This window comes from Odocoileus virginianus, chromosome 28 (assembly GCF_023699985.2).
Source record: "Odocoileus virginianus isolate 20LAN1187 ecotype Illinois chromosome 28, Ovbor_1.2, whole genome shotgun sequence".
Lineage (NCBI taxonomy): Eukaryota > Metazoa > Chordata > Mammalia > Artiodactyla > Cervidae > Odocoileus > Odocoileus virginianus.
Window position 1 is genome coordinate 16,231,639 of NC_069701.1, and position 27,510 is coordinate 16,259,148.

A 27,510-nucleotide genomic window follows, 5' to 3' on the forward strand; every position below is an offset into this window, starting at 1 on the left:
TCATTGTTTAGTGATTTATTCTCTTAAGGCTCCATCAGCAGGTGGAATGGAAGACCCCTCCCACCCTGATGCCTTGGGTAGCCAAGGCATTATACTCCTTCACTGCCTGCTCTGTCTGGAGGACCCGCACATCAATGCCTTTTTTCTTGAGGTACTCCACGGTTGATGGGGGTACCTGGGAAGAAGGAAAAAGATGAGTAAATCAGGGTGAAAGGCCCCCAGGGTTTCCTTTCCTGCTGTGAGGCAAATACATTCCACAGAATTGGACACTGACAACTGACACTCCCCAATCACCCAGCATGTCACCAGTCCAAAATTTGGCAGTGAGCCCAAGGAGTCAAAGTGTCTTCTAAGAGGTTGACAGAAGTATCCTGCAATATGTGCACACAGCTCAGGTGAAATGGAAATTGGAAAGAGCACGGATTTTGGAGCCAGACAGTTTTCAATTTAAGTCTTTACTAGCAGTATGACTTCGGGTAAGTGAATTAAATATTCTGAGCCTTTTTTCCCATATGTGTAAATAGAGGTAATACCACCTAATTTACAGGGTTGGTATGAGAACAAATTCAGCTAAACTATGTAAAATGTCTAGCACGTAAATGTTAAATGTTTGAGTCAATCCAACCTGAGTCTAAATTCTAACTTTGCCATGCAATAACCAAGAGACCTTTTGAAAGCCTGTCATTGCAATTTCCTCCCCTATAAAATGGGGATAATAATACTTAAAACCACAAGGTTGGTGTGAGGATGAAGTTTTATGAATGTACATATACTGCAGCTCAAATGTGCTCTCAGGCCTTTCTTGATCACCTCATTTAGAACAGCCCTCAGAAGTCACCGTTTTCTTCACAGCATTTACTATGATCTGAAATTGTCTACATCTTAATTATTCATGAGGCCACGAACCTTTTTTACCTTGTTGTCCCCAGAACCTCAAACAGTGTCTGACCCACAGAAGGTGCTGAATAAATATTTGTAAATGAATTTATATAAAAGATTCTCAATAGTGGCAGCTGTTATTGGATATTTTCTCAACTCTGACTTGTCCTGAATATTATTTTAAATAGATTTTAATTCAACTCTGTTAGAAGAAACTCTCAGCGAAATGTTTTAAAAATGTCCTATATTACTTTTTCATGTATTTGAACAGTTTTATATTAACAGTAGCCATATGGATAGGAGTCATTTTAATGGAGGGGGGGAAAAACTAGATTAGAAAGGCACCTTCATCAGTAAGGAACTGGATTTTAGGACATGTCTATAAGGGACAGAATGAAGTAGATCTCTATAAACTTATGTGAAAGGCTGTCCATAATGCAATAACAAATGAATAAAAAGTTGCAGAACAGTATGTATAGTGTGATCCTGTTTATGTAAAAGCATTGATGTCAGTACTCATAAGTGAGTATATATTAGTAGATGTGTAGAGAGAATTGGCAGAGTTACATATACATCACATGTGACTAGGAAGGGGGATCTTTCACCTTTTTAATACTACATTTCTGTGTTGACTCTTTTTCAACAAGCATGTATTATTTCTGTAAGTACAATAAAAACAAACATTTTTCTGAAAAGGGGAAAAAAAACTTAACTTGAATGTGCCCAAGAAAAGAAAAATTTTAAGTACTGTAAATAATGGAAGATACTATAAAACTCTGAAGAGCCAGATATTGATAGCTATAGAGTTTAAGAAATTTCCAAGATTGAGGAATTTCTGGAAAATGGTTGAAAACAACACCAGCCTTTGGTTACGTAGAGACTGGAGAGACCAACCCTGATGAGGAAGAGTAGGTTCAGCCACTCCTTCATCCTGGGCCATCCACTGGCTCAGCAAAATGGGGATGCATGATACATAGATTGAACTTCCAAGAGAAAGGACGTATCTCTATAGTAAAGATCCGAGAGATTACTGAAAGTCCTCAGGAATGCTGCGCTCCCCAATACCAACCTTTAAGGCCTCACTCATCCCTCGGCCAATCACAAGGATCTGCACACCCTTCTCCACAACTTCCTCCACGTCTGCAGGTTGCACACCAGGAGAATGCTGGATGTGGAAAGAGAATGTTCATCAGCTGCCAGCTTTTCAAATCTTTCTTTGCAGTCAGCATTCTTGTGAAATTCATTCATTCACTGAAGAAATGTTTACTGATGTTTACTCTATGCAGAGTATCACCTGGGCCCTGGGAATAACAGAAGCTGCCCTATGGAGCTCTAAGTCTAGTGAAAAAATGTGGAAAACTACAAAGAAATTTCAGTAGTTTTACAAGTGCTACCAAGAAGTAAGTTCAGGATATTGTGAGAACATAGAGAAAGGGAACCTAATTCAGACTTGGAGAGTCAGGCCAGGGGGTCAGGGAAGACACCCCAGAGGAGGTGACATATAAGTTGAGATGGGCTTTCCTGATAGCGCAGTTGGTAAAGAATCCATCTGCAATGCAGGAGACCCCGGTTTGATTCCTGGGTCGGGAAGATCCGCTGGGGAAGGGATAGGCTGCCCACTCCAGTATTCTTGGGCTTCTCTTGGGACTCAGCTGGTAAAGAATCCGCCTGCAATGCAGGAGACCTGGGTTCGATCCCTGGGTTGGGAACATCCCCTGGAGAAGGGAAAGGCTACCCACTCCAGTATTCTGGCCTGGAAAACTCCATGGACTGTACAGTCCATGGGGTCGCAAAGAGTCAGACATAACTGAGCAACTTTCACTTAAAGGAAAAACAGGAATTAGCCAGGTTAAAGGAAATCAGGGGAACAAGGCATACCAAACACAGGGAACAGCGTGAACTAAAAGGCTCAGGGGAAAGAGCAACCTAGTGAACTACAAGTAGTTCCGTTTGACTGGAGTGTGAGTGACAGGTGAATGGAAAGAGAGGAAGTGGGAGAAGAAAGCACGTGAAAGTTGGAAAGCGCCATTCTGTTTCCGTGTGCTGAGCTTCTTTCCCGCTTAACTCCAGGAAAACTTGGACTGATGCTTTAAAACCTACCAATACTTGTCACTCTGTAAAGTCTTCCCAGATTCTCCCAGGGGTATTTAAGGTAAGGTTTTTAATGAACATTAAGCTAACATTAGAGGATAGTGGCTTCTAAACTGCTCCCACATCAGCTAGGGGGATACAGGAGTTAAGAGTTTGGTAAATACCAGCCCACTACTGGGGAGTGAATAAATATGAGTGGAAAACTGTCATGGAAGACTTGCTGTTTCAACTGCATCTTGAAGTATGAGTTGGAATATGCCTTGATGCGGTGGCTGTGGAAGGGGTACATTCTAATCGTAAGTTAGAGGTAGTTTAGAAAAGAGCTGCTAAAATACCAAGAGGACAACAGATTTGCCAAAGACAGAAGAGTTTTTCAGTCTAGAAAGCTTTAGAGGAGATAGGATTGAAATTTATAAAGGTATAAGAAGAACAAATAAGTATTTTTTAAATTAAATCTTTATCTTAACATGTTTATAGTTGCAGTTTTCATAAAACACCTATAGAAATTATTCCATGTGCTCTGCGTAATAGCACAAAAGCATCTTATTCTCTTTGTATAGTTGATAAACTAAAGATCACAAAATATATACAAGATGACACAAATCACTAAGTACTAGAGTTGGGACTAGAACAGAAACAAGTTAACCTTCTAGTTTAAGGCACTTTATTAGAATACTATAAACTAAGGAGCAACTTTGTTGAAACTTGAAAGAACTAATCCTAATGACCACATGTTGTGGGGGAAGGATCAGTAGGATGAAATGGGAGATTGGGATTGGCATATATACACTACTATGTATAAATCAGATAACTAATGAGAACCTACTGTGTAGCACAAGGAACTCTACTCCGCCCTCTGTGGTGACCTAATAGGGAAGGAAATCTAAAGAAGAGTGGATTTATATTTATGAATGACTGATTCACTTTGTTGCACAGTGAGAAACTAACACAAAACTGTAAAGCAGCTGTGTTTTTGTTGTTTACTCACCAAGTTGTCTCTGACTGTTTTGCGACCCCATGGACTGTAGCCTACCAGACTCCTCTGTCCATGGAATTTCCCAGGCAAGATATTGGAGAGGGTTACCATTTACTTCTCCAGGAGATCTTCCCAACCCAGAGACTGAACCCATGTCTCTTGCATTGGCAGGTGGATTTTTTACCACTGAGCCACCAGGGAAGCCCAAAGCAACTATACTCCCATAAAAATTAATTTAAAAAGGAAGATGGGGTACATGTATATTCGATGGAATATTACTCAGCCATAAAAGAATGAAGTAACTTCATGTATGACAATATGGATGGACCTAAATGGTGATATCCTTAGAGAAATAATCAGAGACCAGTACTATATTATTTTACTGATGTGTAATCTAAAAACATGAACAAACAAAACAGAAATAGACTCAGAGAATAAACAGAGTTGTCAGAGGGGAGGTGGTGGGGGAGATGAGTGAAGTAAGTGAGGGGGATTACGAGGTACAAACTTACAGGGACTACCCTTGTGGTCCAGTGGCTAAGACTCTGCACTCCCAACACGGGGCCTGAGTTCCATCCGTGGTCAGGGAACTAGATCCCACATGCCACAACTAAGACCTGGCAGTCAAATGAATAAAATAGTTTTTTAAAAATAACTAGAAGGGAACTGTCCTTTGGTAAAGGACATTTAAGAAAAACCTACAGCTGAACATTAATGTTGAAATATTAAACATTTTCCCTAAAAGAGTGGACAGAATAATTTACTTCCTTATTATCTCATTTTTTTAGTTTTCTTTCTGGCAACACTGCACAGCCTATGGGATCTTAATTCCCTGACCAGGGACTGAACCCGAGCCCTCTGCAATCAGAAGTCGGATTCTTAGCCAGTGGACCAGGGAATTCCCCTTATTATCTCTTGGACCTGTCCATTTCTCTCCATCTCTGCTGCCACTACCCTGGTCTAAGCTGCCATTCCTTCTTTTTTTTTTTGTCATTACTTCTTACTTAGCCTATTGCAGTAACTTTCTAACTGGTGTCCATAAAACCACTTTGGCCCTTTCCAATTATCCATTCTTCAAGTTGCTCTAGAGGAATTGTAGGGCAAACTGTAGCTAGAGGAATCTTTGCAAAACACAAAACCATTTGAATGTCTCCTCTGCTTAATAGCATTCAGTGGCTTCTCCTTGCTCTTAGAATAATTGCCAAACTCCTTAACGTGGTCCATCTGTAAGTTCTCAGCTGTCTCACTAGTCTGACTGCATATGACTTTCTTCATGTTCTAGCAGGGAAACAGTCTGGCATCTTCTTAAATATGTGCTTATGTGATTCAGCAATCACATACCTGGGTATTCTAGAGAAATGAAAACTAACATTTACACAAAAATCTGTACATGAACTTTCACAGCAGCTTTCTATGGGTGGGGGGCATTGTTAACTCATTTCCTAGTTAGAAGCAAGATATCCTACTCTAGATTTTTTTCTAGTTTTACTGAGATATAGCTGATAAATAGTACTGTATAAGTCAAGGTGTATAGCATATGATTTGACTTACATAACATGACATGATTACCATAATAAGTTTAGTTAACATCCATCATCTCATATAGAGACAAAAAATAATTTTTTCTTTTGTGATGAGAACTCTTAGAATTTAGTCTTATATCATATAAGACTATAAGTCTTATATATAAGTGCTCTATATCATAGAGCACTGTTAACTACAGTCATCTATAGAAGCTTTATTTGTGGTACTCCCAAACTGGAAGCAACCCAAATGTTCACAAACAGATTCTGTTATAATCCAAGAATGGATTACTACTGAACAATAGAAAAGGAACAAACTATCGATACCTATGGGCTTCCCTGGTGGCTCAGATGGTAAAGAATCCGCCTGCAATGCAGGAGACCTGCGTTCCATCCCTGGGTTGGGAAGATCCCCTGGAGGAGGGCATAGCAACTCATACCAGTATTCTTGCCTGGAGAATCCCCATAGACAGAGGAGCCTGTTGGGCTTGGAGTCGCAAAGAGCCATATATGGAGTCCATGGAGTTGCAAAGAGTCAGAAATGACTGAGCGACACAGCACATAAAAAGTAATATGCTGAGTGAAAAATGCAAGTCCCAAAAGACTATATACTATATGATTCTATTAGTATGACAAATGTAACACGTGTATTAGGTAAACTGGCAAAATATTAATAAGGCCTGTATATTAGATAATAGTACTGTATCAATGTTAATTTCCTGATTTTCATCACTGTGTTGTGAGAAGGTCCTTGTTTTTCTTAATGTCCTTTACCTAAGGACAGTTCCCTTCGAATTTAGTTAAATATCTGTGTGTATTTACCCCTAAATAGAATATCTACAACAGTTCAGAAAAAAGTGTCTATTGAAGAAGAGGATGATAAAATATGATTAACTCTTGGAGAAGGAAATGGCAACCCACTCCAATATTCTTGCCTGGGAAATCCTATGGACAGAGGAGCGTGGCCGGCTACAGTCCATGGGGTTGCAAGAGCTGGACACACTTAGCGACTCAACCACCACCATCATCTGATTCCATAACTGGATATCAGATTAAAATAAAGGTTTATATCTATAAAAAATATGATAAACTGTTAACATTTGGATCTGGGTAAAATGAGATTTTTTTTTTTCTGCCTGTACCACACGGCATGTGGAACTTCTCTGACTGGGGGACCTGGTATTGAACTTGTGCCCCCTGGAGTGGAAGCATGGAGTCTTAACCATTGGACCACTGGAAGAGTCCAAGAATTCTTTCTAATATTCCTGTAACTTTTTGTAAGTCTGAAATTATTTCCAAATAAACATTTTTTTTTAAGTATAGGTAGGTTATAGATGAGCAGGAAAAGAACATATACAGGCACACAGACGTTCTCACTGCTCCCTGATTTATTTAGCCAAGGAAACATTTCACGAAGCCAGGTGGCCACACAAAGCAGGAGCAGGTGCAGCACGTCTTCGCTGGCTCGCTGTCCGTTTCTCGAGTCCCTGTCGGGCGGAGCAACTACTACTGACACTCTTCACTCAGCCAGTGAGTGTTCCAGAGCAGGTAACAGCCAGGCTCTCACCCGAATACCTTTTTATATTTTGACTGACTTCATCAACATCTTCCTAAGGAATTAACACTAAGACTTAAGGGAATATCAGTGTTGTAAATTAGAACAGCTGCATGTCAAAGTGAACCAAACTGATGAGCAGCAAGGTTACTTCCTCACAGTGGGCAAAGATGCAGAGCTAGTGCCCAGGTGGTTCTGAACAGTGCTTCTGCCACCAGCTTGCCCTGTTCTCCACAAAGATCAGAATAGACCAGGGATTAGAGTCTTTATTTCTGAAGTAATTTAGGTTTATACATTTTTAAAAGGCAAAACAAAAATGGGGATTTTTTTCACTTGACTACAATAAAAGTGAAAGTTACTCGCACGGTCATGTCTGACTCTCTGCAATCCCATGGACTGTAGCCCGCCAGGCTTCTCTGTCCATGGAATTTTCCAGGCAAGGGTACTGGACAGGTTGCCATTTCCTTTAGGGGATCTTCCCGACCCAGGGATTGAACCTGGTCTCCTGCATTGCAGGCAGACTCTTTACCAACTGAGCTACTGGGGAAACCCCTGATACTGGTTCTTAAAGAATGTAAAACAATTGGATTAGATACTCTTTCTAGTTCCACAGCTCTGTGATCAATCCTAGAACCACCCCAAGCTGAACAGTTACGATAGAAAGAACTTAAAGTGTTTGTTCTGGGACAATGACCAAGGTAAATATTTAACAGAATTATAATTCAGAGTTGGAGAGCTTCACTTGCCTTAAGTAAATGCATTTATCTGAAATACTGAATGATTCCTTCATTTAATAAAGAATAGCATCTACTCTGAGGAGCACTGTGATTCCTAGGCTGTCAGAGCTGACCGTGCTACTATAACGAAACAAGCCCACTGCTCAGTGAAGTGAAAGGCCATAAAAGAGTGCAAAACCGTCATCCTCTGGAGATTCAGAGACTAGGGACAGCAGGAGCCCGTCAGGGTTGTAGGATCAGTGGAATCCAATTTGGCTGCTGCATGCTTTACTGCAGGCTCAGGGTGAAATGTACAGGGTGACATGAAAGATAACTGCAGCAGCCTGTGGCTCCAGGCCTTGGTGAGTGATTACTCACAGCCTTGTGCAGAGGCCTGTGACTGCAGCGTCAGCCTGTCACTGAGCCATCCTCTCTCTGCCACCAGCTCCCCCTCTGCTTCATTCAGTCTCCTTGGGCAAACCACTAAGGCTGTCTTCCTTCAGTGAGTGTCTGACTTTGTTCCTCTTCTTTAGGAGGCTTTCCATAACATGTTGATGTTATGGAAATTTTAATTGTTTTCTCTTGGAGGAAAGCTATTAGTATCTTTTCATGTGTCTGTTGGGCTTTCTTTGTGGCTCAGCTGGTAGAGAATCCGCCTGCAATGCAGGAAACTTGGATTCCATCCCTCCCGGTTTGATTCCTGGGTCAGGAAGATCCGCTGGAGAAGAGATAGGTTACCCACTCAGGTATTCCCTGGGCTTTCCTTGTGGCTCAGCTGGTAAAGAATCCTGCAATGTGGGAGACCTGGGTTCAATCCCTGGGTTGGGGAGATCCCTGGAGAAGGGAAATGCTACCCACTCCAGTATTCTGGCCTAGAGAATTCCACAATGCAATATCATTTCAGATCTGTCAGAGTGGCTGTTGTCAAAAAGACAACAAATAACAAGTGTTGGCAAGGATGTGGAGAAAAGAGAACCCTGTACGCTGCTGGGAATGTAAATTGGTACAGACACTATGGAAAACAATATGAACGTTCCTCAGAATATTAAAAATAGAAGTACTATACGATCTAGCAGTTCCACTTCTGTGTATTTTTGCAAAGAAAATTAAAACACTAGAAGAATGAAATCTTAACCATTTGTGACAACATGGATGTACCTAGAGGGTATTAAGCTAAGTGACATAAGTCAGAGAAAAACAAAGACTAAATGATTTCATTTATATGTGGAATATAAAAAAAACAAAAGAGCAAGCAAAAAAAAACCAAACAAACAGAAATTAGACACAGAAAATAAACATGTAATTGCCAGAGGGGAGGTGGTAGGGGAGATCAGTGAAACAGGTGAGTTACAAAATAAATGAATCATGGGGATAAAATGTGCAGCATGGGGAATATAATCAATAATATAAAAACTTTGTAAGGTAACAGTAACTAGACTTATTGTGATCATTTTGTAATGTATAGAAATATGAAATCATTATGTTGGGTACTTGGAACTTGCATAGTATTATAGGTCAATTATACGTCAATCAATAAATCTGTGTACTGATAGACTAAAGAAAGATGACAACAAAATGCAGTGCATGAGCCCTCATTGGATCTTGGGTTGGAAACGAAAGCCAGCTACAAAAGATATTATTTTATTGGAACAGTTGTTATAACTTGATTATGGAGTTGATATTATTTTATATTCTATAAATGTTGAATTTCTTGAGTGTAACATTATATAAAGCAGAATGCCTTTGTTTTATTAGATATAAGCTGAAGTATTCAGAGTTATGTGTCATGATGTCAGTACTTAGTTCCAAATGATTCAGCAAATACAGTTATTCAGAAAGAGAGAAAGATATTGAGAGACAAAAAAAGCAAATGTGCCAGAATATTAAAAACTGGTAAATCTAGCTGATGGTTTACAAGTGTTTATTATTTTTTTCAAATTTGTTATATAGGTTCAAAATATTTCAAAATAGAAAAAGGGGAAGGAGAGATTCAACATAGACTTTCCATGTCACTGAGGTTTAGAAGGCAAATGGGAAAACAAGCAAAACAAACACAAAAGCAGAAAGGGTTAGGGACAGCTCAGCTCAACTATGTTTCCTTAGGTAGCCATGTCCTGAGCACAAGAACCTTCAGTCTGGTCAAATGGACAAGACTTAGAATTACCTTACACTTCATATCTATTGCCTATATTATATATTAAAGTAAAACCACAAAAGCAGCAATAGTTATAACCACTGAGGACATTTTGGGGGAAATGAAAATAGACTGTATACTAGTATATCAAGGAGAATATCCTTAGTTGTAAGAATGATATTGTGGCTATGCAGGAGAAAGTTTATGTTTTTAGGAAAGAAATGCTAAAATATCTGCCATGTACACTCAAATGATTGGGGGGAAATGTGTGTGTTTGTGTATCTGATGAGAGAGAAAAAACAAACATGGCAAAGTATTAACAACTTGAGGATTTTGAGAAAGGTTATCTAGGTATTTATCCTAAGTCACATGACTGTTCTGTAGGTTTCATATTATTTAAAATTGAAAGGTGCAGTAAAATCAACTATATTTCAATTTTAAAAAATCAGAAAAATAGCTTAAAGTTTCTCCATTTCCTTTGGTTCTCTTCGGGTGCCTGCTAATTGGGTTTGGCTTTACTTATTTAGTTTTGGCTGTGCTGGGTCTTTATTGTACTCGTGGCTTTCTTGAGTTGACGCGAGTGGGGGCTACTCTCTAGTTGCTGCAGTGCTCAGGCTCGACTGCGGAGGCTTCTCTTGTTTCGGAGCATGGGCTCTCGGGTGTGCTGGCTCAGGAGTAGTGGCAAGGGGCTTAGTCACCCCAAGGCATGTGGGATCTTCCCAACCAGGGATCAATCCGTGTTCCCTGTATTGGCAGGCAGATTCTTAACCATGAGACCACCAGGGAAGTCCTGGCTTTCTTTTACATTTTTGTCATGTCTTCCTCCTTGCCCCTTTTCAGCCTAACATAAATGAAAGACATATGCATGTTTCCACATAGAAAACTCTTCCCCAATAAGACAGTTATTGCTTTAGGATAGAAATGAGTGGGGACAGTATATAATAGGAGAAAAGTATAGGCTTTATAGTAAGACTCAGGTTCAAATCTTGGTTCCAAAAATTACTAGTGGTGTGACCCTGTAAAAACTATATTTGACTAGGCACTGCATTAAATAACAGCAGTTATTTAATGATTGGTAGAGATTTGAGAGTAGGTGGTAGTAATTATTATTTTGAGGACACTGGTTGAAGACAACAATTTTTTTTTTATATTTCCATTCTGCAATTACTATATAATCTGCTCCTACCCCCTTTAAACTGATCAAAAAAAGGAATCACAGCATTAACCTACCTCAGAGGGAATGTCACAAAGTGTAAAAAAGATTTTTAACAACATTTATTATGAAGAATTGAATGCAGCCAATGTTTACTAAGTCCCTCCTTTGCAGGCACTGTGCTAAGTGCATAGCTCTTGCCCTCAGGGAGTTCACCACTTCCTGAGGGAGGCAGGTCAATGCCCACTGAGAACCACCCAGCTGAACTGCACTAAGCACTAAAACAGAGGCACAAAAGACAACCGAAACACTGAGAACGGGGTAAGCAGCTCATTTTCACGAGGATTGTCAGGAAATGCTTCAGAGAGGAGATGAAACAAAAGCTAGGCATTGAAGGATATATAAGATTTCAACAGGTACAAAGGGAAGTAGTTCATTTCAAGTAAAGGAAATGGTATTAGCAAAAGTACGGAAAATGAAAGATCATGGTAGGTTTGTAAGAGAGTAGGTATTAGGTATGGAATAGGTAGGCCTTCACATGTGTTTTATGAAATATAGGGAATGAAATTGAAAAAAAAAATTTGAACTGTATCACTTTTTCTTTTTTTTTTTTAATGGCCCTAAACCATATCCTGAGGAGTTTTTGCTTAGTTTTGAGGTTTAGGGAAAGCCTTGGAAGTTTTCTAAGCAGAGCAGTGACATGACTAGTTCATGTTTTAGAAATTATAATAGAAGATAGACCTCAAAAACATAGAATAAGAGGCAGGAAAATCAGGTAGGAGATTCATTCCATAGCCCAGGTGAGAGCACGGGCACTAGGAGGGAACAGATTTGAAGGACTTAGCCAAGGTTGAATCAACAAATATACTTCGTTGGATGTGGTGGAGAAGAAAGTTGGAGAAATAAAAATTGTATCTGATATTTCTCTTCTAGGTGACTGTGTAGACAGTAATTCCATTAATGGAATTATGGAAAAACATACAAGAAAGTTCCTAGATATTTTTGGGGCGGGGGGGGGGGTGGTAGGGAAAAGGAAATGAAATCAGCTTTGGATATGTTTGGTTTAAGTTGCCCAAGGAACAACTCATATGCAGATGTATAACATGTGACTAAACATTCTGATAGTTTGGATGACTGTTAGCAAATATTCACCCCTTTTGCCTTCTTACTGTAGGTAGAATATACTTCTATGTCCTACTGACATGGAAATTTATATTGGTGAACCTGAGGCAAGCAAAGTCTTGAAATACACTTGCTCAGTGGCAATTATTTGTGAGCTTCAGATAATCCCATGAAGAAAGATCAGGTCCTGGCTAGCTCCCTGGTCCAAGGTGGATAAGAGACAGACAGAGCACTCAGCCAATGCGCCAACTGTAGCTGGGGGTAGAGCTACTCCAGCTTGGTCTATAGGCATGATAATAAATACTTACTATTGTTCATCACTAAGTTCATTAAAAAGAACAGCTGAACAAAGGAGTTCCCTGGTGGTCCAAAGGTTAGGATTCTGTGCTTTTGGTGCTGTGGGCCCAGGTTCAATCCTGGTCAGGGACCTAAAATCCTATAAGCTGTGTGGTACAGCCAAAAAAAAAAAAAAAAGAATAGCTCAGCACTACTACTACATATTTAGAGTATAAAAAATAACTAGAGATAATACTTCCATCAGTTCATGGTATAAACAATTGAAGTAGTCCAAAGTGATAAGAAATCCCCTAAATATTCCCAGGCTCTTAATCCCCTCAAGGATTCCTTATTAAGCAGCATCTGATGTACAAATCAGAGTGTTTCTAAGACTTTTAGAAGTAATTTGATCATTTCTGTAGTTATATTGGGAGAAACTAATAGTGTAGAGCACTGTTATGTGCTAAGCACATAATTTTCTGGTAACTAAGGAAGAAAAGAAAATTTTAAAAATTACAAAAAATCAAGTATCTCCTATGTGACAGGTACTCTGGCAGATGCTTTACAAAGATGAACATATTTAGTATTCAAACCAACCAAGTGAAATATATTATTTTCCAGGGCCCATCCTCAAGACATTCTGATTTAGTAGCTGGGAGGAGTGAGGGAGATCAGAGCATGCCTTTAGACAAACCTCTAGATGCTTCTGATGTAAGAGATCCATGAATTACACTGAGAAATGCTGAGTGGGACAAAGAATGAATTTGCATGACAGCAAGTGGCATGCATTTTTAAAATTTATTCTTCCCAACCCATGTATTACTCTTTGATCAACCCATAACAAACAGACATTACTATTCTCCATTTTGAAATGGTTAAACTGAGACACAGTCAGGCTATATAACTTGGTTAAGGTATCTAGCTAAAATGTGACAGTGCCTGGACATGTATAACGTTTAAATATTTGCTAGAAGTCTCTATCTAGATGCCCTAATGTAAGTTCAAACTCAACATATTCCAAAGAATTACTCATTTTATCCACCCAGCCTCTGTCTCAAACACAAACATACCTGTTCCTCCTCTTCATATACCCAATCTCAATAAATGGCACAACCATGTACCCATTTATCCATGCCAGACTTCTTTTTTGCCCAATAAATCTAATAAACTGCCTTATTGTGCAGATTTCACCTTTTAAAGTTTTTATTGAAGTATAGCTGAATTACAGTGTTGTTTTAATTATCGCTGTACAGCGATGTGATTCAGTTATACATATGTATATACATGCTTTTTCATATTCTTTTCCATTATGGGTTATCACGGAATACTGAACATAGTTCCCTGTTCTATACAGTAGGACCTTGTCATTTATCCATTCTATATATACCAGTTTGCATCTGCTAATTCCAAACTCCCAATCTGACTCTCTCACCTTCCTAATAGTTTTCAGATTTGCTGTTTCATAGCCACCCACACTACTACTAACAATAACAGATTCATTTATTGAATGCCTATACCATATCTAGCACAGCACATTAATTCTTAGATCAGCTCTATGAGGTAGGTAATATTACTATCTCCATTTTGTAGATGAGAACTCTGAGGTGTGATAACTTTGATTTGATGTCCTTTTGCTCCTATGCAGATGAGTTCTAGTCAACACCTCAGCTTTTCCTCTCATCTTTCCTAGTTCTTCTCTCTTCAACTAATTCTAGAACACCTCCTCTTAGTATTCAGCTGACAGATAAAACTTAACAAGATGAAAACTAAACCTACAGCAAACTTTTCCCATTTTGCTATTATCAACAATGGTACCATCACAGTTTTATAGTCTTTAACATTAAAGTTATAAGAATCATGATGGAGTAAAAGAAAGTTAGAATCTGACCTGAATTTACCATTTGATTTCATATTTTTCTAGCTCTGTACCTCTGCAAGTATATAACCTCTGTGCTTACTAAGCTTCCTTAAATGCAGAATGAGGTTAAAAAGTAATATTAACTCATGAAGTCTTACATGGGAAAAATACAGTATATGGTGTTAAATCCATGTTTGAAGAAAAAAATCTCTCCAATGTGGTACACTCATAAATTGGTACTCCAGTATATCTTAAATGCATAGTCTGGAAAACCATTGTCAGTCACATCGATTTCCTGCTTCAGTATCTGAAGTGGCTATGCCTTGTCCACTAAATAAATGTAAACTGAGCTCTGCAGACACCGCCAACCATACCACTGTCTACTCTTACACCTCTCTAGCTTTGTGAAACAATTCAGTGGAGTCATTTGGTTCACACGCATTATAGCTTCTTACTCCTCAGCCTTCTCTTATTCTGTCCCTTCTATATCTCAAAGCCCTCCCATTCCTTTTACCAGTCCAGGTATATTCCTAAGACCCAGGTAGGTAATAAACTAGGTGTCTGGATCACAACAATAGGTGCATGCAGTTCAAAATGAAGGCTCCACAATGAGACCACTAGGAGGGGTGGACTCACAATATAATTGAATTCCGTACCTCCCCAGGTACACAACCCACAAAATGGAGAATAAATATGTTACACATCTTTATATACAAAAGTGAGAGTTCTGAGTGCCATGTAAGGCCTTCCAGTCCAGGGTTCCAGCACCATGAAGAGGACTTGGTTTTGAAGGCCAACAGACTTGAACACAGAAGTGCCTCAAGATTGAGAGAAATAGAGATTTCTCCCTTAAAGGGTGTACACAAAATTTCACACATACTGGGACCAAGGACAAAAGCAGTAATTTGATAGAAGACTGGCCCAAACCTACCTGCTGGTTTTGGAGGGTCTCTTGGGGAGTGGGGGGAGGGAGGCCCTGGGGACAAAGACCCTGGTGGCAGAAACATCAGGGAACATTCATATGCATGAGCTCTCCTGGAGGTTGATGCCCTCACACATCAAAACCTGGTCCCACAGAACAGCTTGTAGGCTTCAGTGCTAGGATGTCTGAGGTAAAGCAACAGACTGGCTGGGTACACGGCCCCACCTATCAGCAGACAGGTGCTGCCAGTAGACTTCCTGAGCCCACAGGACATGCTTCTAGACAAAGCCTGCACACCAAAGGACCAAGACCCAGCTCAACTCTCTAAGGGGCAGACATCAGAACTAAGAAAAACTACAGTCAGTCCTGCAACCTGCAAACAGTCTGTAAATGCAGGCCAGACACTACTTTGGGACCAGCTGGCCCCTGGCCCTTGAGAGTGGAGTGTACTTCTGGGACACATAGGGTTTATCCTATAGAGGGCCACTTTTTTCCCAAGGTAGAGAAACACAACTAACCTACCACGTACTTAAAAATACAAATAGCAATGTAGAAAAATGAGGAGACATAGGAATATTTTTTGGATGAAGGAATAAGATAAAACCCTAGAGGAAGAATTGAGATAAGCAATCTACCTGAGAAAGAGTTCAGAGTAATGATCTTAAAGATGATCAAAGAACTTGGGAGGAGAACGGATGCACAGAATGAGAAATTAGAGGTTTTTAACAAAGAATTTAAAGATGAAAAACCAAACAGAATTAATAAACAATAACTAAAATGAAAAACACACTAGAAGAAATCAACAATAGACTAAATGAAACAGATAAATGGATCAGTGAGCTGGAATACAGAGTGGTGGAAATCACCACCACCAAACAGAAAAAAGAAAATGAAATGAGGACAGTTTAAAAGACCTCTGAGACAACATTATACCCACTTATTGGCATTATAAGGGTACCAGAAAGAGAAGAGAGAAAGAGCCTGAAAAAATATATGAAGAGATAATAGCTGAAACCTTTCCTAACCTGAGAAAGGAAAGTCACCCAAGTCTAGGAAGCAGAGTCCCATACAAGATTAACCCATAGAGGAACACACTAAGACATATTATTATCAAACTGACAAAAATTAAAGATAAAGAGAGAATATTAAAAACAAGGGAAAAGCAACAAATAACATACAAGGGAACTCCTATAAGGTTATCAGATTATTTTTCAGCAGAAACTCCATAGGCCAGAAGGGAGTGGCATGATACACTTAAAGTGAGGAAAGAGGAAAAACCTACAACCAAATAATAGTCTACCCAACGAAGCTCCTGTTCATATTCAGTGTAGAAATCCAAAACTTTACAGATAAGCAAAAGCTAGAAGAATTCAGCACCAACAAACCAGCTCTACAACAAACACTAAAGGAACTACTCTAGGCAGAAAGAAAAGGCCACAACTAATAACAAGAAAATTATGAAATGGAAAAGCTCATTGGTAAAGGCAAACATACAATAAAGGTAGGAAATCATCCACATACAAAGCTACTAGGGAAGTTAAATGGACAAAAATAGTAAAATTATTTGTATCCACAATAAGTGGCTAACAGAGACACAAAACAATGAGATGTAAAATATATAATATCAAAAAAAGTAATTGTGAGACCTCCTTGGCAGTCCAGTGGTTAAGACTGCACTTCCACTGCTGGCGGCACGAGTTTGATCCCTGGTTGGGGAACTAAGATCCCGCATGTGGTGTGACATGGCCAAAAAAAAAACCTACCAAAAAGTAATTGTGAGGGGAGGAGAGTACAAATGTAGGTTATCTAAAATGCATTTGAAATTAAGAGGTCAACAATTTAAAACAAGCATAGATAAATAGATAAATAGATATGGGCTTCCCAGGTGGCGCTAGTGGTGAAGAACCCGCCTGCCAGTACAGGAGACAAGAGATGTGGGTTCAACCCCTGCGTTGGGAAGATCCCCTGGAGAAGGGCTGGACAACCCACTCCAGTATTCTTGCCTGGAGAATCCAATGGACAGAGGAACCTGGTGGGCTGCAGTCCATAGGGTCGCTAACAGTCAGACATGACTGAAGTGACTTAGCAGTGTGTGTACATATATATATAAATATATATATATTTATATATATATATAAAAGCCTTACAGTAAACAAACATCTCTGATATACACACAAAAAAGAAAGAGGAATCCAAACATAACACTAAAGACAGTCATCAAATCACAAGAGAAAAGAGAAAAAGAAGAAAGGGGGAAAAAGACCTCACTAACAAATCCAAAACAATGAACAAAATGGTATTAGGAACATACATCAATAATGACCTTAAATGTAAATGAACTACATGCTCCAATCAAAAGACAGTCATAGACTGGCTGAATAGATACAAAAGAGGACCCATATATATGCTGCCTACAAGAGACTCATTTCAGATCTAGAGACACATACAGATTGAAAATGAGGGAATGATAAAAGGTATTCCATGGAAATGGAAATCAAAAGAAAGCCAGAGAAGCAATACTTATATCAGAGAAAGCAGACTTTAAAGCCTGCTGGGATTTCCTTGGTGCTCCAGTGGTTAAGACTCTGAGTTTCCACTAAGGGGGTAAAGATTTGATCTCTGGTTGGGGAACACAAATCCTGCATACCACGTGGTGCAGCCAAAAAATAATAAAAATTATAAAAGTAAATAAATACTGTTAGAAGACGTAATAATCAAAGGATCAATTCAAGAAAAACAACAAATTTAAAAACATAGGTATTACTCAAAATAGGAACACCTCAATATATACAGCAAATGTTAACAGACATAAAAGGAGAAATTAACAATAACTTAATAATGGGGTCTTTAACACATCCAACTATCCCATTCTCACTTCTGTGGTCACCTTGAATAGCAAAAACCTGGAATCATAGTGAAAACCCCAAGTTTTGCAATCACCCAAGATAGAATAATGCATTAAAGCTCCTTCAAATGCCCATTCCTAGAGACCTGTCATTATTTAACCTGTCTGGTGGTTCCATGGAAGACCCCACTCGTAGACTTTATTTGATCTAAGTTGGAGCTTACCAGTGCGAACCATCTTTTCTCCTGGAGAAGGTTGTCAAAAACAGTCAGAGACAATTGTTTAACAATGCAGCTGCCTGAGACAGTAGATGACAGGGCAAGTGAGAGGTTCTAAAAAACTAACATGAAAAGAATAAAAAAATGAGATGTTTATAGGAGGCTTTGAAAAGCTCAGATATGAACCTTGGTATTGAAAAGGCCATACACATGTCCAGGGTTGTGCATATGCCCAGAAATGACCTGAGAAGGCCCTAAGGTCACAATTCTGGTTAACTTTGAGAGTCTTCATAAGCAAGGATCAAGCAAAATTTTAAACTGTCTGGCTAAATGTTGACTGCATACCCCAAATTGCATACAGAGCCCCTTAACCCAAAGTAGAACCCTTATTGGTTTCAAGCATATAAGGAAACTTCTGTCATTGTTTTTCAGGAAAACATATTTAAAGAATTAAAGGATAGTGTAAGAATGTATCTAAAAAAAAAAGAAGAAGAATGTATCTAACTAGAGAATAACAGTAAACAGAAATCATTTTTTAAAGGAAATTCTGGAGCTGAAAAGTACAATATTGAAATGAAAATTATACTAAAGGGGCATAACCGTAGGTAAGAATCAGCAAAACTGAAAGATACGTAAATTGAGATGATCCAATCTGAAAAAAGGGACAGAAAAATGAATGAAAACAATGAACAGAGCCTCAGAGACCTGTAGGACACCAAAAACATCTACCAAAAACACACCAGAAAGCCCCCACAACATACTCTTAACAGTTTTCACAGATGAGGAGAGACAGAAGGGGCAGAAGGAATATTTGAAGAAGTAATTTGTGAAAATTTCCCAAATTTGATGATGAACAACAATCTACACATTTATGAAGTTCCATACATTCCAAGCAGTATAAACTCAAAGAGATCCACATGTATTGATAGATGTATCATAGTCAAGCTGTCAAAAGCTAAAGAGAATTTTGAAAGCAGCAAGAGAGAAGTGACTTGTCAAGTCCAAGGAAACCTTAATAACATTTGATTTCTCATTAGTAACCAGTAACATCAAAAAAAGTGGGATGACATTTTCATAGTATTGTAAGAAAAAGACTGGCAACCACAAATTGTATATCCAGCAAAACTATCCTTCAAAATGGAAGGATCAACTTCCATCATTAGAGCATGAGGAGCTCCACTACCCATGCTTAAAATTATTAAAACAAATAAAAAAACATAACCCAAAAAGATTTTTTTTTAACCCCAATCATTCAAACACTATGGAAAGGGGCTTCCCTGGTGGTCCAGTGGCTAAAACTCTACCCCAGTGCAGGAATCCCTAGGTTCAATACCTGGTCAGGGAACTAGATCCTACATGCTGCAACTAAGAGTTCCTACAACCAAGATCCTGCACAGCCAAATAAATATATAAATTTTTTTAAAAGACTTTGGAAAGGCCCAAAGAGGAAAGAGCAAATTAAGAAATAAGTATTTTAGAAAAAAATAGAAATATTTGGTAGGAAAGGTGAGAATCTGATACTTTAAGAAAGACTGCTACCTGCCTCCCACTTCTAGTCCATTGAGGTGGAAACTCACTTCAGTTTGCTACAGTCAAGGGCTATTCCTTGTCTCTGCTACCAGCTATAAGACCTTCTTCCTGGAAGAATCAGGATATCAGTGCTTCTAATACTGCCCGCAGCTATCTATTGCTGAAGCCAAGTCCCATGTGAGTGTGGAGGGTGAGTTGAGGGTTCCCTTCTTAAAACCAACCTCCACTCACAGAATGGAGGCTATTTTGAGCATGGTATACTGAGAATACTGGAGGACGTGTAATATAATGGAAATGCAACTTCAAATCACAATGAGATAACATTTCACATTAACTAGGATGGTGTAATAAAAGCAAAAGCCAAGCAAATAAGAGTAAGTGTTGGTGAGGAGGAACTTAGAAAAATTGAAACCATCATACATTCCTAACATCTATAATGTAAAATGGTACAGTTAATTTGGAAAGCAGTCTGGCAGTTCCTCAAAAGGTGAATCACAGAGTTACCATATGACCTAGAATTTCCAATCCTAGGTATGTACTTAAGAGAACTGAATGAATTTGTTTATTTGAAATGTCTAGGATAGGTACATCTATAGAAACAGAAAGTAGTAGTTGCCAGGAGCTGGAGAGAGGAAAGAAAGGGGAGTGACTGCTAATGGTTATGGGCTTTCCTTTGGGATGATAAATATGTCCTAGAGTTAGTAATGGTAGTTATGGTGCAAGGTTATGACAAAAGGTCAACTGTATTTCATATTTTAAAAGTTTAATGGTGATATTAATGGTGTGTATATTATATTGAGAGGAAAAGAGAGAGGGGGAGAATGAAAGAAATAGTTACTTTACTCTTGGAACTTGGTCATTAACGCTTAGGAGTTTGGAAATTACTTGGCCAGCCTTACAGTTTCAACCAAACACTAATAGCTTACCTCAGTTCCTGTTTCTCTCCAATCCCAATCCCGACTTCCCCCTGGCCACACTTTGCAGTCCTTATAGGTTTTTGTAGAGCCTTGTACTTTCATTTGCCCCCATGAGAGCGAAGCAATTTCAGGGGATGACATAAGGAACTTAACTGAACTCTGAAATTAAAGGAAAAATATAATTAATCAGTTTTAAAGTAAGTTTGAAATAGCTCCAGAATACTGGAGCTATACTATAAATAGAATATATTTTAAAATATAATGCTATATACAAAATATAGTAAGCCCTGGTCCTCTATGAGTTAAGAAGCATCTTTCTTTCCCATTTATGTGGTTGTCACTTCTTCTGTAAAGGCCTAAAAAGTAAAATGTTATTCTTGGGATCCTGACTCATCCAACCATGGAAACTAGATACTACAATTACTTCTCAGACTCTGGAGGGAATTCTCAGGATATTTTTTGAAAGATAAAATTAAAGGTGAATGGACTTCCCTGGTGGTCCAGTGGTTAAGACTCCACACTCCCAATGCAGGGGGCATGGGTTTGATCCTTGGTCAGGGAACTAAGATCACACATACCATACCGTGTAGCCAAAAAATTAAAAAGTAATTAAATAAAATTAAAGGTGGAAATTTACCTCAGCATGATGGAATGAGGAGGTTGACAAATCCTTTCCCCCAAAGGAAGTAGAGCCGGACAAAAATGTCAAAATAATGATTTGGCACTCCAGAAATATAGACATACTTCAAACTGAAGAAATGCCTATTTGTGAAAACTAGTGAATTTCAGATAAGAACAGTAAGATATTTTGTTGTTCTTGTCTGGGAGTACACCCATACCCCTACATCAGTTCTGTTGGCTCAGAGGTTCAGCTTGACTGGGGCAGGACATGAAAACCAAGTCTTGCTGCTAAGGCAGAGGCGGCTTACTTGATTTAGAGCATAATCAGTTAACCTGGTGATCTCAGTGGCAAATAAACATGGATGGCAGGTGGCTCTGCTTCTACATTATTGTGAGCCTATTTGGAGCTAACAATTGGATTGTCAGAGTAGGCCAGGATCGAAAAGGAATTCCCAGAGGTGATCCAGCCCAAGGGTGCTGGATAAGCTTTCTAGTACCCAGAGTGGAACAAAGGCTGTGAGCATATGCATCAAAGACAGGAATAGGCCTAAATCATGGAAATGTATGGGCTAATGGAGCCTACAGAACATACAAAGTGAAGTGGTAATGGGGCTCTGGAGGACTCAAGAATATGAGTACCAGGAAGGAAATGAAAACGGCCTGAACACTGAATGTACTCCCCAGCACACACTGATCGGATCAGTAGACAGGGTAACTCTTATTGGCTTGAGATTTTTTAACACAATTTTTGATTAATCTTTGGCTGGACACTATGCTATACAGGCACAGAGGAGACCCCTAGGAAGCCAAGATTAACAATGAAAACAAGGGGAATTCCCTGGTGGTCCAGTGGTTAGGGCTTGGTGCTTTCACTGCTGGGGCCCAAAGTTCAATCCCTGGTCAGGGAGTTCCAAGAAGCCGCATGGCATGACCAAAAGAAAAAAAAAAAGAAAAAGGGGAAAAAAAAAAAGAAGAAAGAAAATAAGAAAAAAAGAAAGAAAACAAAACAAGAAAAAAAGAAAAGCCCTTAATATAGATTTCAGTGGCTACACATTCCATGGGAGACAGAATTCCAGATTTAGTTTAGGCAAGTGACTAAACAGAAACTAACTAAGAGCAACAATGTAGGGGAAGAATCCAAATTCAGACTTTCTATAGCACAGGGGATTATAGCCATTGTCTTGTAATAACTGTTGGTGGAGTATAATTTGTGAAAGCACTGAATCATTATACTTAAAAACTAATGTAATGTTTTAAAAATTATGGTGACAATGACTCAATGAATATAGAATCTCAATAAAGAGACATTTCAAAAAAGAATCATCTAGCATTGATAAGTACAGTAACTAAAAGGGGCTTGTATCACTCAGGGTTCTCCAGAGAAACAGAACCAGTAGACCATGTATATTAACAGATTTATTTCACAGAAGTGGCTTATGCAGTTGTGGGGGCAGGCTGGCAGGTTGCTGACTCTTAGGCAGAAATTGTCACTGCAGTATTGTCGTGTTACTTCTTCCTTAAGAAAACCTCACTTTTCCTTTTAAGATCTTTCAACTAATTGAATGAGGGCTTCCGAAAGTACTGAGGATCATCTACTGTATTTAAAACTCAATTAATTGTAAATGTTGACCAGATCACAAAACACCTTCATAGCAGCACCTAGATTAGTGTTTGGTTGGATTAACTGAGTACTATAGCCCAGCCAGGCTGACATACAAATTAACCACATCTACTGCTTGTTTCCCTGGTGGCTCAGAGGTTAAAGCATCTGCCTGCAATGTGGGAGACCTGGGTTCAATCCCTGGGTAGGGAAGATCCCCTGGAGAAGGAAATGGCAACCTACTCCAGTATTCTTGCCTGGAAAATCTTATGGACAGGAGCCTGATCCATGGGGCTGCAGAGTCAGACACAACTGAGTCACTTCACTTTCACTTTCACCCCTTGTTGATTTGGTACCTCATACCTGTCCTTAAACTGTATTTAATCTCCAAATAAAGACAATAACAGTATTTCTATCTAATATTAATAACTATGAATCCATTTTTAAATGCATTATATAACAAAGGACATAAACACTGTTTTTGGTTTTATGGGAGGAAGACATAAGTTTATAAAGCATGATTCTTGATGAACAGTTAATATTACACTAGAGAGAGAAGACATGCAATTAACTATAAAATTTTCTCTTTTTTTTTGAAACCAGGAAGGGTGAAACCTTCAACTCTGTTGATCATTTAAAAAACTGTTTAGGATATTATGGGTTCCTTGCACTTCCATATTAATATTAGGACAAACTTATACATTTCTACAAAAAAGCCAACATAATTTCTCTTTCAGTAAAAATAATTATTTCACCTGAGAAATAATTTATCAATTTCATCCATGCTTTTAAGAAATAAGAATAGACAGATGCTAACTCTTAAGAAAAAAGATGGTAAGACACTTCCAAAAGTGATTCTTCAATGAATAGAATTCTATGCAACAGAGAATTCAGTTATAATTAAGAGAAAGAAACAGAAAATGGCTGGATTAAATCTTGTTTATATTACTTCTTATTTTCCTATATTTTCCTAAGAAACTATTTTGAAGAACATAAGATTCTTACATTTGTTGACACTGGCTTTTTCATAACATATGACACTACTTCTAAAAGTATTGTTTTAAAAGTGAGTTTTAACAAACCTAAGTAAAGATCCCCTAGAGAAGGGAAAGGCTACCCACTCCAGTATTCTGGCCTAGAGAATTCCATGGACTGTATAGTCCATGAGGTTGCAAAGAGTCGGACATGACTAAGTGACTTTCACTAAGTAAATTTGTTCATTACTAACTAGGAATTCCCAAACTGGCTCTATGATCGAATCCAATTCACCTCAATATACATTTGACAGGCTTATAATATCTGTTAAAAAAAAAAATTGTGCAACAAATGCAAAGATAGTATGTTGGTGAGGCGGAAATATGTGTAAATTATTCTGTTACAAGGCAGGTTCTTATCAATGCAATTTGAGAAAATTGAAGGCTAAGTCATTAAATTTTAAAATTAAAGCATAATTATATTCAATTAAGTGCAGATATTATTGAGTTCAAAGACTTTCACAAATGTATAAACTTGCCAGACATGATACCGAATGTACCTCAAAATTTCCCTTGTGCACCCTTCTAATCAATCCCCTTCTAAGATCAAAAGTAACTTTTAATTTCTATTCCCACATATTGGTTAGACCTTCATGTTGTTGAAATTATAAGTACCTACTCTTTTGTGTCTTTATTCTTTCACCCAAAATGCTTCTTGGATTCATGAATGTTGTAATATGTATCAGTCTGGGATTCATGAATGTTGTAATATGTATCAGTCTGGGATTCATGAATGTTGTAATATGTATCAGTGTGTATCAGTCTGAGCAGTAGTCTGTTGAAAGATTATATCACAATTTACTTACCCATTCTTCTGATGAGCATTTGTTGTTTCTTTTTGGTATTTTGAATAAACTGGTCATTAATTCTGAATGAAAAACTAAGTTTTTTTTTTCTTTCCCATAACCCACAAATTCTTTTGGCCCAAGGAAAGAAGAGATGTGGTATTATGGGTGCTTATTATTTATTTTTTTCTAAGAATAGACTTAGTGAACATCTGACCTAAACCCTGCTTTGTAATGAAACATCTCTTATCTTTTGGGTGGATATAACTTTTGATGCCCAAGGACTTTGTTCTAATGCCAATCTTGATTAGAAAAGGCAGAAACTCTAACCTTATTTATCAGGCCCCCCTTGAGTAACAGTGTCAGCATTGAGAAAAGAAAAAATTATATAAAGCTGTTTTTTTGAAAGTTATTTTTACAATCCCAAGAGAACAGGTAAGGTGCTGGAAAAGCTGAAGTGAAGAAATAGAAAGGAAAGAGGTAGGGGTAGTGTTACTAAATGATATAATTAAGTCTTTCTTTTGGTTTGAAGATTTCTTTCCCCATCAAAATTAATTCATAAAGATACAATTTTATTTAATATTGTGTACCTGCCTTTCATTTAAGGTCAATTAAGTTATGATCTTATGAAGATTTTTGTATCTTTGCAAAACTGATAGAGGATCTCTTGGGGAGTTTGAGAGTTCTATCAATATATTTTAGTTTTTTTTTTAATTGAGGTATAATTGATGTATAGTTTTATATGCTTCAGGTGCACAACACAGTTTCATCACCATAGAAATATTCCTAAAGTGAAATTTTCTTTTTAAAAAAACTTTTTTATTGTGGCAAAATATACATAACATAAAACTTAACGTTTTAGCCATTTTTAAGCACATAGTTCAATGGCATGAAGTACAATCACATTGTTGTGTAGACTTTATTTAATCAGTACTTCTTAAACTGGAATTCTCAAGAGTATTTGTAAATTTTAAAAGAACATTTTTTTTCCTTTAAAAAGGGTTTGTATATTATTCAGGATTAAGAATCAGTATTCTAGTTAATAAATTCCTCTTATAATATAGAATTTTTTTGTCTTGATAAATGAGAATTCTTTCCTTAGTAGTCTGACACAGAACGTTATGGTTTTTCCCTTTTTTACCTAGAAATGCGGAACAAAATTTAACTTTTAATGTGGTAATCATTTTCTCTGTTCCCAATATAATTATTTGCCTATATATTTATTTTTTTGTTCAGTTGCTCAGTCATGTCTGACTCTTTGTGACCCCAAGGACTACAGCACACCAGGCCTCCCAGTCCTTCACTATCTCCTGGAATGTGCTCAAACTCATGTCCATTGAGTTGATGATGCCATATATTTCTTTATTTTCCTTTAATTATAAATTGCCCTATGATTTATATTATACTTTGAAATTCTTTTATTAAGTAGATACTATATAAATTTTAAATGCACACTGCAATTTTTGGCTCAAAGTAGTAAACTATTAATTACAAATAACTGAATTCAATCTAAATTTTAGGGATTTTCTTCAATAGTAGCAACCAATATTTTTTAAGCATTTAAAATGTGCCAGGGGCTTCCCTGGTAGCTCAGTTGGTAAAGAACCCGTCTGCAATGCCGGAGACCCCGGTTGGATCCCTAGGTTGGCAGATTCACTGGAGAAGGAAATGGCTACCCACTCCAGTATTCTGGCCTGGAGAATTCCCTGGACTGTACAGTCCATGGGGTCGCAAAGAGTCGGACACGACTGAGCGACTTTCACTCACAATGTGCCAGGGCATTGTGGTAATCAATTTATTGTGAATTATACAATAAAATCTTATGATGTAGGTACTACCGTCACCGCTCCCCCACCCCCCCAACTTCAGAGGTTCAAAGAAATGAAAAAACCTTCCCCAATGTCGTGAAGCGGTTCTGTTAGGACTCAAGTCTTGCTGTACTCCAAGTCCAGACTCTTAACCATAATGCACATTATATCCCAAGCTGCATTCTGCTTTGCATTACTTATGGTTTTTCTGAGCTTCTTTGTGGGAGAGTGCTCACGCCTTCTCCCAACGAAGCAGAACTCTGTCTTCTAACAAACTTTTTGCCCTTGCAACAAATTTCCTAGTCCACCCTCGATCTTGGTTCCGCTACAGAGACTGGTCCCTAAGATCTCAGTCCTTAACAGGGCCCCTCGCCCTCCCACCCTGGCAAACTCAGGAGGGCCCAATCCTCTCAAACTTTGCTCCCTGAGAAGAGCCTGGTCCCTTCAAACCCCGGATTTCCTACCACGGCCCCAACTCCTCAGACGAGATCCCGGCAGAGTCTCGTTCCATCAGGCCCTTGTCCCCCAGTTCTCAGACACTGCTTTCAAGCAGGTGCAGTACTTTCACCTCAGCAAACTTCACAGACTCCTTCATTACAAAGCTTCCATCCCAACTCCCAACTCAGGGCACCTCTCTACGTTTCCCCTCTCCAATTTTTCCTCAGAATCGTTTTTGTGTGTGTGTGTTTTTCTACTCTGCTCTTTTTCTTCGTCTTATTCACTCTCCTCAGCTTCCTGACCATCTGGTGGCCAGTTGCAGTCCCACGAGTGGCCCCCCAAACTTACCCGACACCCTCCGAGGAGCGGCGATCTCAAACCGCTCCGCGCTTTACCTCTCACCTTTGCTCAGGCGGTCTCCGCTAGACGCTCTTCCCCCCCAACCCGCCCCGCCCCGCCCGGAAAAGAATGTTTCGGCCAGTCTTCAAGCGAAGCCCCGCCCCTTCAAG

At 38.6% G+C, this 27,510-nt stretch overlaps 1 protein-coding gene across 2 annotated transcripts; it reads right to left on the reverse strand.

Moving 5' to 3' along the window:
- AAMDC (adipogenesis associated Mth938 domain containing) lies at window positions 1–27,458 on the reverse strand. 2 transcript variants are annotated; one of them, XM_020915161.2, is made up of 4 exons: window positions 27,350–27,458; window positions 20,725–20,874; window positions 1,949–2,044; window positions 1–175 (listed from the first exon to the last, which is right to left on the reverse strand). In XM_020915161.2, the coding sequence occupies exons 2-4, from the start codon at window positions 20,854–20,856 to the stop codon at window positions 35–37; spliced, it is 369 nt and encodes a 122-aa protein (XP_020770820.1). In that variant the 5' UTR covers window positions 20,857–20,874; window positions 27,350–27,458; the 3' UTR covers window positions 1–34. The 2 variants fall into 2 exon arrangements, with proteins under 2 accessions (XP_020770820.1, XP_070313347.1); XM_070457246.1 differs by having other exon boundaries at window positions 27,404–27,431.
- Between the last annotated feature and the right edge of the window lie 52 nt (window positions 27,459–27,510).